The sequence below is a fragment of the Ambystoma mexicanum genome, chromosome 4p (assembly GCF_040938575.1).
Source record: "Ambystoma mexicanum isolate Mex_15411 chromosome 4p, UKY_AmexF1_1, whole genome shotgun sequence".
NCBI classification, from domain to species: Eukaryota; Metazoa; Chordata; class Amphibia; order Caudata; family Ambystomatidae; genus Ambystoma; species Ambystoma mexicanum.
In genome coordinates, this window is record NC_090927.1 from 453,933,876 (window position 1) to 453,949,343 (window position 15,468).

Below are 15,468 nucleotides of genomic sequence, written 5' to 3' on the forward strand. Positions count from 1 at the left end.
TGGCCTGAACTCGCACCCCTAAGTTCTTTTGCTCCTCCCAACCCAACAAAGAGGTACCTTTCTTTGCCACAAGTACCATAGCTCGACAACTTCTTTCTTTATACAGTATCTTCGCTGGAAATTCTCCCAGAATGTCTATGGCAGATTCACCATAACCACAAGCCCTGACACTGGTGGGCCAAATCACAGTTTCACTGTTTTTCAGGACACTGACTAAGGTATCTCGGGATATAATAGTCCAAGGCGAGCAGGTGTCTACCTTCATGACCAGCTCGCGGCCATCAACAAGAAAAGTGTCCACCTGGCCCTTCGTTTCCCCAGATAAGGACGATATTTCAAAAACATACTTGGTAATTGATTCCCTCACATCCGACACCTCTTGTATATCATATCCCCTCCTAACATTTTCTTCTTGGTTATCTTCTGCTCTATGTTCCATGCAATTGACAGCAGAGGCTTTACAGGCGTTGGCAAAATGTCCTTTGCCCCTACATTTGAAGCATTCACCAAACTTAGCCAGACAGGATGGAAAGTTTGCGCCGTGTCTGGAGCTCCCACAGCGAGGGCAAGAACTTCTCATGTTCCAGTTCCCTTTTTTTCCACTGAAGAAGTTAGTCTTCTTCTTTTGGTCCACAGCACATACCGCCACCGATGGTGCAACAGATTTATCCACCCTGAGTTCTTTAAGGTACTGAGACGTTTGCTCAATGCTCCTGGCCAACTCCACTGCCTCATCCAGACTCATATCCTTGGCAAGGAGTTTTTCTTGAACTCTGACATTGTTGGTGCACCTGATTAATTGGTCTCTGATTAATGAGTCACCTAACTGTCCAAACTCGCAGGAGTAGCTCAGAGACCTCAAGCATGCAGTGTACGATTCCACCGGTTCTGACTTTTCTTGTATTCTCTGGAAAAATCTGTGCCTCTCAAAACTGACATTTTTCTTTGGCTCAAAGTGATCCCTCAAGCGACCAAGAGCCAACTCATATTCATCCATGTTGTCAGATCCCGAGACTGGATTTCCAGAAAGGCCATCAAAAATGCTGCGCCCTTCCATGCCCAAATTGTGTATCAGAAGAGCTTTCTTGCGTGCAACCGAGTATCTGTCTCCCCCCATAGCCACTAGATAGTTCTCAAAGGCACCTTTCCAATTATCCCACCTCAGAGCAGGCCGGCCTGGTTCATTTAGAAAAGAGAGAGGGGGTGGTATGGACGCAGCCATGCTGATCAGTAATGCAGATGAAAAATAATAGAAAGTAGAAATCCAGATTCTCCTGGTGTAAATGCACTATTTGATCCGTGGTTATGGCCTTGGCTCTGAACTATAAAATCACACTTAAAAGTATTCTCAGCAGGGAACAATGACAGTCTACAATATGCTGTGACAGTTCCAGAATGTAATTGGCCAGGAAGGTTCTGAAGACTGTGAGCTGTAAACCAGAACGAGCGTACTACAGCAAGAGCAGGAAGCCGCCAATGTGTGGAAACATTGTTGCATAAAGGACGACGTCACAATGACAGTGATCGGAGCGCTTCTGTTGAAGGGAAAATATTGTGAATCCAATAAGGGGTGGGGCGAGTGGCGCAGGGGGCGGGGCTTGCGCAAGGCACAAATCGGGACTCGAGGGCTGCCGAGCTCGGTGGCTCGCTCACTCTGCACGCTCGAGAGCTGTGACGTCGAGCTGGTGCTCGTACCCCGCTGCTCGCTCTCCCAATGCGGCCCGAGGGCTGCAGAGTACGAGACTGTGCCCGCACGCTCTCCACAAAAGGAGCACCCCTCGCACACCGGCCCGCACACCCCAACTTGCCTCAGTAAAACATTGCGATGTGATCTGCCTCTCCTTTCTCCTGCGGATCCTCACTCTGCCTGCTGTCACGGCCGCAGGGAAATCGGCGATCCACACAGAAACCAGAACGCGTACGCCAGGGCAGCCACACGATGGGTCCAGAAAGATCCTCATCGCCAATGTTAAGAACATGAGCCGAGCCAAAGTAAATACTTTAGGGAATTTATTTAGTTGAACACAAGATGACAGCAGGCACTGCCTCCAGGAGCAGGCACCAACTGACCATATCTAGAATGTCTCCAAGCATAAACATTCTGGAAAGAACATATTACCTCACAATGGTGCATGTTAGTGATGAAGCAATGTACACAATATTAAACATATGGATACTTGTAAAACTCCAATGACTTGATGCTCAATATACCTAAAAGAAGTAATATCTCAACAGACTCCAATAGTCCGAAAAGTTACCTTTCAGGGGTTCAAAAACTACATCATAATGCTCATGTGATCTAAGTTCCAAAATGTAGCTCTACAGATATTCAATCCAATAAGTGTAGTACACCACAACATCACTCACTTACTTCTTGTTTAAACAGCAAAAGGGATGTGTATACTAGAAAGCAGGCTTCGCACTTAATGATGGATACACTTCATAGTGTCCAAATCAAACATCTACATGGAAAAAAAACATAATTGGGAGTTGAAAAGATCCATAAACTGTCTAACATTCATATCTTAGAAAAGACAGTGCTACTGTGTAATGTCACAAATTAACAAGGGTGGTCCTGGGAGTCTCTCTGCCAGACATTAGTCCTGGTTACGAGAACCTTACCCAGATTCTTTAGCTCACTATCTTTCACAGAGGAGAAATATCCTAAACATATCAGTCTTTGTCCTGCCCTTGGGCAGTCCAGCAACGAAATGCTAGGCAATTCTCCTCTGAACAAAAGTACCAACAGCAACCCCAGAATATATCAACGGCCCCACTTACTATATCAGTACGGAGAACAAAGCCACTGTGCAGTATGCCCGAGCGCAGCTCCAGTGTTTGTAGATTTGTCAGCGTAGCTATCACAAGTGATAAGGGAAAACAGTTACAAATAAGGGCTGTTGCCGGACCCAATGCCTAGGTACGTGACGTCCATGGTGTCATGTGATCGCCATGCACATTGCAAAATGTACATTAAGCGTATGATAAACCTTAACTGTTAATCAATCTGCTATCTTGGGAGTGGAGGGACACTATGGATAACATATTTACTGTGTGTACCACGACAAAACAACAAAAGGAAGTTATGATGACCCCCCCAAAAGAAGTTAGGTACACAGGGGGTGGTGCACGACTGGCCATGAGACACAGGCGATTACTAATGGATTCTACCTGGGTTGCCGGCTACCTGCTTGATTAGACGTTTTCCCCGGGCGCTAATAACAGATAGACTGCTTTTGTTTATGCAAGATTCAGTTATAAAAGATGTCAAGTTTGTTAGCAATAAAATCAAAAACATACAACCTATCCTTGTTCACGGGTGATAATATCTCGGTTGACAAGGACATGCCTATAGTACTGTTAGAGTGACTTTGTGAGAAAACTGTTAAAAGCACACTTCCTGGAAAATGTGTGATGTAGTTCCTTGCTATATTGGTGTACTTGCCTCAGTTTTCAGAAGGCTTCTCAGAAATCTCTGCTGATGGGACCCACATTTTTCGAAGGGTCACCGAGGAGTAATGCAATAAAGAATGTGATATAGGCATACTGGTTTGAGCATAATGTCTTGGCACAGTCCGGTAAGGGACAGCCGCAGAAAGGCTTGCCGTTGGCCTGCTACAGTTATGCCAGTTGATTACACCCTAGTGGTTGAGGGAGGCAGCCCCTTTTGTGGTGGGACCAAGTTATATCTGCATATAGTCTTTCCCTTACTGTAATGTGGTTGCAGGCTGAAAACAATGGTAAGGTGGGTTGCCCAGAGCAATGCAAGCAGTTAGGATTCATTCTAAACCTTAAAACTATCACTCTTCAGTTTTGCAAATGTCACTGTTAGTGAGTGGGGCATGCCCAGGCATAGGTCCAAAGCTTACTCTGCCTAATGACCCAAGGTGGGCTTCACTGATTACTCCCAATAAGAATTATTCATGCCTGGGGTTGAATGATTGTGGCCTTGTGCAGAAGGGATCTAGCCTCGTCATTCAAGCTGGACTGGCCCATTTGGAGTGGGAGCAAGCACGTTTTAAATAAGTTCTGTCTCCTTTTGTAATGGCTTGGTAAGCTGAAAAATTATGATATGGAGGGTTGCCTATAGTAATGCCAGTTTTTCTGATTAATTCAAATCATTCCAGCTACCACTGTTTTTTGCATTCTATCCTCGGGCCCAGCAATTAATAGACCAAAAATCTCAATGAAAATGCAATGCATGTGCAAAGTAAAACAGCAACCAAATAAAATGATAAGTGATAAGAAATACACTGTTACGACAGGAGCACAGCGGAACACTAAGGTAGGACCTATTAAGACATACTATCAACCCTCATAGTTAAAAGAAAAACATTTATGCACAAGGCTATTAAGTGATTACAGACTGGTCAAATAATGAGTTATTACCTTTGTTTTTGGCAGTGAGCAGAAGCTGTGTAAAGTCATTCAGTGTCCCAAAGCGTGGGTCAATCTCCTTTAGTCGTGTTTCTGTCGGGCTGTTAGCGACTGTTACATGAATGGGCCCAATGACCAAACCTTTTACATTCAATGCCAACAGGTCAGGAATTCTCTGTTCAACACCTAGGTATAACGAAATGTAAAATAACTGCCTTTAGAGAAAAGTGTGTAAAGAGCCTAGACAATCTTCACGATGGCCCTACCTATTAAAAGAGCCATTCCATGTTGTACTGGTGCCAGTGCAAACACAACGGCCCTCTTAGATTTGGCCTCCCCCTCCTCATTGGACCACTCAACATAAGAGCACCAGATTGCCTGCAGAACAAATAGTGTGCCAAAAGAAAAGATCAAAAGTAATCTCATTCCCACTAAAAGCAAAGGCAACCCAGTCAGCCTAAGCGGCAGGATGCACACTTTCACCTGCTACTCATTCAAAAAGAAAGCAGCAGCACAGTATCCCTGTTCCCAAGGAAATGATAATGTCAAATGTCTTGTTTTCCATTTTATTGACCATCATGCAGCCACTTGCCTTTGCACTACCCCCTCATCTTTAGGTATTACCACCAAAGGGCAGAAGACAACGGAAATCACTGGGGTGGGGCCTGTTAGGGCCTGGAAGAGCCAAGGTCCATTACATTCACCCGTCACTACGTAGGCAAGATACAGCATGTATCACAACACATTGCACTCACGCTTCAAAGCCCCATTCATTCACACAGGCCTAAACCCACTCAGATTGAACATATACGCATCAACAAACAACACTACATCATACACAACCACGCACTCTTGGTCCACCAATCAAATGTATCACCTCATGCTCAATAACTGTAAGAAACCTTCCAGTAATCCACAAAGCAGCAAGCCATGCAATATGTAAGAACTCTCAACCGTTGACTGGATGGAGCTCCGCACAAGCCACTTCCCAAGAGCCTATAACAAAAGATATTGCAATAAACTCAACCCCAGGAGGGGGAAGAGAGGAAGAAGACAGGGACACAGGAGAAGACAGAAAACAAACAAGGCGCATAATCAGATCAGGGACCTAGAGGCAACTGAGACCAAGGAGGCATTGAACTTAATGATGAACTTATCAAACAGGCATTTAACTGAATTTGAAATTTAAGTTCTCAACAAAGGGTTATGCTTTGTTCGGGTTATAAACACTGATTGGATCGATCTACAAATAGATCTGTTCAAGTTTGTTAGAAAAATGAAATTAAAAGGTTTTTCCAAACATAAGATCTCAATAGTGAACGTACCAGTACTGCATCACCCAGATGTAATACACCATGCACCCATACAGACCCGAACCCCCACCCCACATCTCAACATACACAGCACTTCACAAAAACACACACTCAGGCAGACCTGACACACTCCCACCCCCACATCTCAACTTACACATCACTTCACAAAAACACACACTCAGGCAGACCCAACACCCCCCCGAATCTCAACATACACTGCACTTCACAAAAACACACACTCAGGCATACCGGACACACCCCCGAATCGCAACATACACTGCACTTCACAAAAACAAACACTCAGGCAGACCCGACACACCCCCCACCCCGCATCTCAACATACACTGCACTTCACAAAAACATACACTCGGGCAGACCCGACAAACCCCCACCCCCTCACCCCCGCATCTCAACATACAAAACACTTCACAAAAACAAACACTCAGGCAGACCCGACACCAACCACCCCCCGCATCACAACATACACAGCACTTCACAAAAACACACACTCAGGCAGACCCAACACACCCCCACCCCCGCATCTCAACATACACAGAACTTCACAAAACCAAACACTCAGGCAGACCCGACACACACCCCACCCCCGCATCGCAACATACACAGCACTTCACAAAAACACACACTCAGGCAGACCCAACACACCCCCCCACCCCCGCATCTCAACATACACAGCACTTCACAAAAACACACACTCGGGCAGACCCCACACACCCCCCACCCCCGCATCTCAACATACACACACAAACATACAGGTAGGACAGACCCGACACACAAACACAAACAAGCAAACAGCGCACCCCCCGACCCCTGTACTTACCGGACGTGCTGGAAGGCAGGCTAGCTGTAAAGCTGTAAAGACCCGACAGAGTGCCCGGCATACAGGCCAATTTCCCTACTAAACATAGATGTCAAGATCCTGGTCGAAGGTGCTTGGTAAAGGATGGAAAATAATGCTGACCCTGATTCACAGTGAGCAGGTAGGCTGGCTTTATAAGAGGGTGTCAGGGCACGGATAACCTCCGGAAGACAATTGACCTGATGCACTATGCACGAGAGACCAATCTTAATGCCAGTCAGCTCTCCCTAGATTCGGAGAAGCCTTTGACAGAGTGGAATGGAGGTGTATGACCATTCTCCTACAAAAAATGGGATTTGGGGTGTCGAAACTGATATAATATTGTTTCGTCTTCATTGTATATGTTGGCCTATGTCCAGTCGCTTTGCGAGGAAATTCGTATTGCAAGGTCGTGACCTTAAGTTAATCAAGCCTCCATTTTAGGTTAGACCGCCATTTTGGTTTATCGTGCAAAGTCACCATGTGGCCTAAAATGGCCGACCTGTGTCCTCTTCTTTTCACTTTAACCTCTTCAACCTCTGTAGGTGAGTTAATGTCCAACCTGCCTGCAGGCTATATGTTAGGGTCATGTAGACCTTGTCCTTTCTTGACCTAGGGATCAGGGGATTACTTGAATCGGCGATGTTAACCTACAAGTATACAAGAACAATAATGCTATTTAAACATAACATGCAAAACATCTGTTTGACCTGCATTGAAGCAAATGTGTAAAGAGTGTAAAGTCACATCCAGAGAATAATAGTACTTGTTAGTAAATGTATTAAGAAGTAAACCACATGCACGAGATATGTAAATTAGGAATGAACCTGGCGCGAACCCTAGCCCAGTACATGATTAACTTGTAGGAGGCTGGATATCGTTACGAAGAAACTGTATAAATATGCTGATGTCCAGCTAGCAATTCCTGTTCACTGCTCACATTGAACCTACTGGTGGTCTCTGTGAAGTACTGACGGCCAAATAGCTATTTGTGTACTTTGTTTTTGTAAACTGTTCAGTGTTGCAATAAAGATTCTGGGAATCTTTACAAGCCTGTGTTGGTGCATTTCTCTTTGCATGGTGTAAAAGCCTTAATATTGTATTTTCTGATTTCACAGATGGCGCCCGAATAGGGACCCTCAAGATTGACTTCGTCTCGTTGAAGGTTGGCACAGCTATCGGACCGGGATCAGACAGTGTCAACAAAACGGCCCCCCTGGACGAGAAGCAAATTCCTCGACAGAACAGCACGATCCGATCCCTGAACGGTGAGCTGTAGCCCGAGACGACGTCTTGACGAGGGTACATATATCGAGGTGGGTAAATTTGCCGAAATCACCAGACACGTGGGTCCTTAGATTGTCCTTAGTAACCCGATCGGGCCTCCCAGTCCTTTGGTCAGGTGAATCGTGACCCGATTCTTAATTTAACCCAGACAATTTGAATTTGGCGCATTGTACTCGCGAGCACAATTATTTGACCAGGTAACACCAGAATTCTGATATGCCTGAGAAATTGTCTGCCTGCTTCAGGGCATTATTCCGCGGTGACAGACAATCTTTGGAAGTTAGCCGTCCCGCACCACAGGAGGGGGTCGCTGGCATGTACTATGTACTGTAAGAAAGGCTTTGGTAGTATAGCATTTAATGATATTTGGCACAGACAGACCAGACATAACTCTAATCTTCGGTGGCCAACCAATGGTAGCTTTGAAATCCCTCGGTTAGAATATTTAGAGTCTGTATTGATAAAGAAACATGCTAGACCTGCAGCATTTGACGCATTGCACAGATGGAAACAGAAGCTTTGCAGCAACAAAAGAGTAGAGAAAAACATATGCGTCGACATATGACGAATGCCGAAATGGCACTGTTATATGATCAAAATAAACAATTGGAATCAGTTAGGAACACGGACAGAGCGTTTCAATTAGGCATTCAGAAAATGTACCCTTCGAAAGATTTTCATACGCCCAATGAATTGATTAACAAACTTTTGCATGAACGAAGGCCTGATGCCTCTGCGCCACCCCCGTATGTTCCTCCTCCTGATGCTTTGCCACTTCCTGTCGCTATTCCTCTTCTTATAGTTCCCCCGGTCCTTTATATTGTTCTTCCTGTTGTTCCTCCAGCCGTCGATCCTTTGCCTGCTCCCTTGCCTCCACTTATTGATATTCAGAATGTGTCTACTCTCCCTCTTCCAAGTGATTCCGTATTGCTTGTAGTAGACCAGGGAACGGGATCAAGGGTTGTGACTCATAATACTGTGTCCCCAGATAAAAAGAATGAATTGATTGCTTGGGCTAAACATTGTATGGAGATGGGTGAACAAGCTGATGTTTTTTCCACACTCGAAAATCTAAAAAGTATCCCTGAGAAAAATGTTGTTATTGAAGGACTAGGAATTCATTTGAGCATATTGTGGAATAGATTAAACGATGTAGATCTCCCACAAGGGCTACGGGATGTGAACACCTTAGCGTTGTCTAGAGATACTGCGGAGAAAGTATATGAGCATGTCAAGAGGATTTTTGTGTATAGGAAGGAGTTGGAAGAGTTACAGAATGAAGAAGCAGATGGTGATAGTTTAGGCACTGTATTCTTACAGAAACGGTTATCTCCTCGCCGCTAATTGATAGGTGAGGAAGTGCAAATTTGTACAAAGGATACGATAAGATGGATTTCGGATATGTTGGTAACTCCAGCCGAAATATATGACACGTATAGTCAGTATACGTTAGAAATGCAAAAGAAAGTGATACAGGTTATGGTAGAATACCTGCAGGATGAGTGTGTAAAAAGAAAGATTTGTTGTCCTGCAGAATTGTTGGGTGTTTATAAGAGAGCCTTTTCGAGTGATAACTCTTCGACTGCCTTAGTGCTTGATTTGGCTCTGTTGCTTAGTAAGCGTTTGGAGCTACCTACTTTTCAGTTGCCTATGTGTTACGCTCACCTGGTTCCCACAGGGGCGTCGATCGGACCCGGACAGCTGCGGTCTCCACCAACATGATGCGTAGTGAAGAGATGACAGTCTGGACTGGCCCGCCTAATCTTGTCTGCTGGACTCGTAGAAGTATTCTCCTGCAAGTGGAGAAAGGGATTTAGCCACCAGTGGTCTTTAGTGATGGCCCCCGCAACTGTTCTCGTTCTCCCCACTAATCACCTCCGATATCCCCGCTTGGTAACCTCACCTTATGTTTTTAAATGATGAGCTCTCCATCCTTCATGGCATGCAGGGGCGCTTAGATACCAGTTACTTCACTGGTTTGAAGGTACTGGAGGAGTACCGGAGGAATATTGACTCCAGTGTCAATAAAGTTCAAAGAGTTCAATATGTCTGATGTTCACTCTTGTTCCATTCCCTCGTTAGGTTGCAGCTGGGTCCAAAAGAATATTGCCTGGAGGTAGCTGATGGCGATCAGGTAAGAGTCTGTATTACCAAACATTGTCCGGTAAAGATTGCATGAGTTTAACTTGCTGTTTTCTCTCCCTTTATAGGTGCGGCATAGAAAGATGCGGCGAATTAAAGGATAATACCTCCGGTGGTAAAGCAGGTAAGCCTATGGTGGCAAAGAGATTGACTTTGTCGGTTTTCTCGGCTCACCTTGTTATTCCTTTTGTTTTCCCTCCAGGTGCTGAGTTTCAATGAAGAAAATTATGGAGGCAGCGCAGAGTTGAAAGATGCGTTGGACTGGTGAGTATAACGCGGCGCTGCTGCTGGCGAAGCAACGCGTGCTGAAATAATGTCCTTTCCAGGCTCGGAGATGTGCTGGTCCGGAATCAGGTAGGGAATCAAATAATGTCTGTGATCTAACCTCTTCTCCTTTCTTTTCCTTTTGTCTAGGAGCTCCGGATTCGAGGCGGGCGTGGCAGAAGACTGGATGCTGACTTACAGACACGGTGAGCGTTACGCTGCTGGATGCAGAGCTGCTGTTCGGGCGTGGTTTAAATAGCCTGCAAAGTAGTCCCAGGTAAGAAGTTCCCCAGAACCACACCCGAGTAAAAAATTGTCCATGTAATAAAATAGTCCCATCCAGGGCTCACGTTGGCTTGGACTCATTTGCAGCATGGTCTGCATAAGGTAAGTAAAGTCTATGAGCCTGGCGCCTAAGGCGCCAGGACTGATTTCTATGATGAGCCTTGCGCCTAAGGCACCAGGACTGAATCCAAACAGCCCCCAGCCGGGGATGTTGGGGTTTTAATGAGTATCTGGATGCCTGCTCCCAGGGCTGATGGACTCGATCCGGATGCCCGGGGATAGGCATCATGACAGCACTCCCCCCCCAAGGCCCCTCCTAAAGTTGTTCTTCCCCTTGGCCCTGGCTTGTCTGGGAAATCCCGATGGCATTTTTTCACCAATCGAGGAGCATGAACGTGGACACTAGGTTCCCTTTCTTGTGGTACATAACCCTTCCAGTCGATTAAATAAAAAAGTCTTGATTTAACCATTTTAGAGTCCAGGATGTTTTTTACCTCGAATTCAGGTTCTCCATCTATTAGGATGGGGTCAGGTGGTTTGGTTAATCTTGTCCTGGGTTGAACTGGTTTTAGAAGTGAAACATGAAAGACAGGATGAATCCGCATATTAGAGGGTGATTCTAATTTGACGGCCACCGGGTTGATAATGGCCTTAATGGTGTAAGATCCCAAGTATCTAGGATTAAAAGTCTGAGTTCCTTTCAGAGGTATATGTCTTGTAGCCAGCCAAACTTGGTCTCCGATTCGATATGGTGGGGTCTCTCTTCTATGTTGATCAGCATTTTTCTTGTATTTCTCTTTTGCTTGTTTCAAATGTTTTGTTGCCTCTTTAAAAGCTTGTGTAATAGCAGAATGCAGATGAGTTACTGCCAGCATTTCTAAATGCTGGGGCGAATCGAGTTCTGAGGTTCGAGGATGATGTCCATATATGGTGTAAAAGGGGCTTTGTCCGGTTCCTGAATGTACAGAGTTATTGTATGCGTATTCAGAAATCCATAAAATGTCCTTCCAATTACTTTCGGTTTGGTGGAGCATACAATGTAGGTATTGTTCAAGAGTCTGGTTGGTTCTCTTCGTCTGACCATCGGTTTGGGGATGGTGACTGGTTGATAACCTTACGTTGATTTGTGCCAATTGACAACACTTCTGCCAAAATTGCGAAATGAACTGACTACCTCGGTCAGAGATCAATACGGAGGGAAATCCATGTATTCGAACAATATTTTCGAGAAATCCCTTGGCCAAGATTGAAGCAGAAGGTAATCCTTTTAAAGGAATAAAGTGGGCCATCTTGGAAAAAAGATCCACAATAACTAGAATGGTGTTGAATCCATTACATGGCGGTAGATCTGTAATAAAGTCTAAAGACAAAGTGTGCCATGGTGTGGGTGGAATATCTAAAGGTTGTAAAAGACCAGCTGGTTTCTTCTTTTGACTTTTGTTCTGGGCGCAGATGCTACAAGACAGTACAAATGACTTTACATCTTTTCGCCAGGTGGGCCACCAGAATTGTCTTTTAATTTTAGCTTCAGTTTTTGCAATACCTGCATGCCCTTCCATCAGAGCTTCATGGTAACTGGAGATGACTTGTTCTTGTAGTTCCTTGTGTGGTAGAAATAAACGCCCTTGATAGTAAGGTAGGTCATTGACAACTGAATAATCAGGGCCCTTTTTAACCCAGTCCTGCAGGGCTGCTGAATCGAAAAGTTGTTGGATCTTTAAATGAATATCTTCTAAGGTCTGTAGAGTAGTTATCTCAAGAATTCTTTGTTCAGGAATTATAGGCACCGGTTCCGGGTTCGAATATGCTTCTCCCATCCCAATTCGGGATAAAGCGTCTACCTTACCATTCTTACAACCTGGTCGATAAGTGATCACGAAATCGAATTCGGCAAGGAATAAGGCCCATCGAAGTTGACGCGATGATTGGGCATTGGCTGTTTTTAAATACTGCAAGTTCCTGTGATCGGTGATTACAGTAATGGTATGCCTGGCACCGAGAAGATAATGCCGCCAAGCCTTGAAGGCGGATTTGATGGCTAACAACTCTTTATCGGTAACCGCATAGTTTAATTCGGGGGCCGTGAATTTTCTGGGCCAAAATGCTACTGGATGAAGTTGTCCGGTTTCCAGATCCTTCTGGGACAGGACAGCCCCCATGGCTAAAGTGGATGCATCGGTTTCAACTATGTATGGGAGCTCGGGGCGTGGATGCTTTAAGACAGGTGCCGACGTGAATTCCAATTTCAGTTCTTGGAAGGCTTTTTCAGCCTCTTCGGTCCACAAGAAGCATTTATTTTTTCGCAAAAGTGCTGTGATGGGGTGTACAACATATAAATCTGCGGTAGAAATTAGCAAATCCAAGCATGCTTTGCACCCCTTTAACTGAACTGGGTGATGGCCACTTGAGAATTGCGTCCACCTTTCCAGAGTCCATTCGGACTCCTTTTGGAGTCAGGATAAATCCAAGGAATTCAACTTCTGTAGCATGAAAAACACATTTTTCCAATTTTGCATATAACTTGTGCTGGCGTAGTTTCTCAAGGACTGCACGAACGTGCTTAACATGGTCTGATTCTGAGGAGGAGTACACTAGAATATCGTCTATGTATACAACACAGGCGTCAATGAGTTCACGGAGGACATTGTTCATAAAATACTGGAAGGCTGCTGGTGCATTGTACAACCCGAAGGGCATCACCTGATATTCGAATAATACGTACTTGGTGCGAAAAGCGGTCTTCCATTTGTCGCCCTTCTTTACACGTACCAGATGATATGCCCCTCGGAGATCTAATTTAGTGTAGATGCAAGCATACTTTACTTGGTCTAGTAGTTCGGGGATCAGAGGCAATGGATATCGGTTCTTCACCGTGATCTGGTTTAATGCGCGGTAGTCTGTGCACGTTCTGAGGTCACTTTCCTTTTTGGGCACGAAGAATAAAGCTGAAGATGTGGGGGACTTAGATGGACGAATGAAGCCATTAGCAAGTATTTGGACCAAGTATTGTCGTAGGTGACGGTTTTCGGGTTCCGTAAGGGCGTAGATCCTACTGCATGGAGATTGTGCACCGGGTATGAGGTCGATTTGACAATCGTATGATCTATGAGGTGGTAAGGTGTTTGCCTGTTCTTTTTGGAAAACATCCTGGAATTCTTGGTATTCCTGAGGTAACTGCATGACTGGATTAGCGACTGTGGCCAGGCTTTTGTTCAAGGTTTTTTCCGGGTAACAGGTGTGTGCACACTCCGGGAAGGTTACTCTCTTCTCTCGCCAATCAATACAAGGATTATGTGTTTCCAACCAAGGTATCCCCAGTATTATTTGGAACTGCAGGGCTTTGATTTAGTCAAACACAATAGTCTCTCGATGCCCATCTTGACCCAACCGTGTCATCTCTGTGGTGGAATGAGTTACAGGCCCAGAGGCAATTTCAGTTCCATCGACTGTGGTGATAACATCCGAAGTGGTCTTTTTGCAGAGAGGTAGATTCATCCTAGAAGCCAATTCGTGGTCCACATAGTTTCCTGCGGCCCCGCTATCAATGTATGCCCTAACTGCGTGCATACGTGATAGCTGCCTTGGATCAATAAGGACCATTGGTATGATTAGGTGCGAGGTCTGAGTGTCCTTCTTTAACCCTTTAAGTGCCAAGGACGAGGTATCTCGTCCTTGGAAGTGCACACGCAGTGCCAAGGACGAGATAGCTCGTCCTTTTCGGCACCTTGTTTTGAGCGATCCCTGCAAAGCAGGGATCGCTCAAAACTGTAATCCAACCCCCGGGCTATGTGAGGGGGAGGTTCCCCCTCACTGCCAGGGGGCTGGATTACCTTCAGTTTCACGTCGGCGTGCGTAACGCACGTCGGCTTGAAACTGAAAGTAAATTCCCCGCAGCAGCCATTTTCGGCTGCTGCGGGGAAGAGAGAAGGTAAGAGACCTTCTTTGTCCGCCTCGATCTCCGGCTGTATTTCAAGCCGGAGATCGAGGCGGGTATAGTTGGAAAGGGGAGATTCTCCCCTTTCCAACGATACCCAATGTGTGGCATTGCTGCCCGCGGATCGAGCGCAGGGCGCGCGATCCGTGGGCAGCAATGCCACCGGATCAATACAGATCCGTTTGTGACGCAGGGGGAGGAGGGGGCTGCTTACTAGGTAAGCGCCCCCACACCCCCGTGGCCCCAAGGCATGGGGCCACAGCGGCAGAGACCCCTGGGGGCAGATGATCACTGCCCCCAGGGGTGAAATAAAAAAAAAAAAATAGAGTGATGGAGGGAGGTGGGAGGGGGTTTGGGGCCCTGGGGCCCTCTAGACCACCAGGGATTTTGTAAAAAATGGTGTCCTTGGAAAGGGGGGGTTCCCCCCTTTCCAAGGACACCACATATAGGAGGCATTGCTGGTCACGGATCGGCGCAGAGCGCTCGATCCGTGACCAGCAACCCACTAGACCACCATGGATCCGTTTGTGGGGGGGGGGGCTGCCTCAAGTAAGCAGCCCTCTCCCCCTCCCGGCCCCCAAAGCATGGGGGCACATGCATGAGAACCCTGGGGCAGATGGCTGACCATCTGCCCCAGGGGAATGAAAAAAATAAATAATTGAAAGTATGTGGAAAGGGGGTGGGGGAAGGGGTGGGGGGCCACTAGCCACCATGGATTTTTTATTGAATGAAAGGGGGGGAGGGATGCCCCCCTCCACCAAAGTAGAAAGGGACACCCCTTGTAACCCTCCCTGGGGGCAGATATCTGCTCCTAGGAAGGGGCATCTGACCCCAGGGAGGGATGCATGAGGTGCCCCCCCCCCTATCTGCCCCCAGGGTGGGTTGCATGAGGTGGGGCCCTCCATTTGGGGTGGGGGGGGTTGAGGGCCACCCCCCGTTGCGGTACATCATGCGCTGCCAATTTAGGGTGGCCCTCAGCCCCCCCTAAAAAGCAGCCTGTGAATTTGTAT

General features: G+C 46.3%; 1 protein-coding gene across 1 annotated transcript in view; it reads right to left on the bottom strand.

Moving 5' to 3' along the window:
• LOC138452837 (amino acid transporter heavy chain SLC3A2-like) overlaps positions 1-15,468 on the bottom strand; it is a 540,336-nt gene that overhangs the window by 304,275 nt on the left and 220,593 nt on the right. Inside the window, exon 3 of the mRNA XM_069605181.1 lies at positions 4,390-4,563. Within this exon, the coding sequence (XP_069461282.1) occupies positions 4,390-4,563 (174 nt within the window). The remainder of the gene's footprint in view (positions 1-4,389; positions 4,564-15,468) is intronic.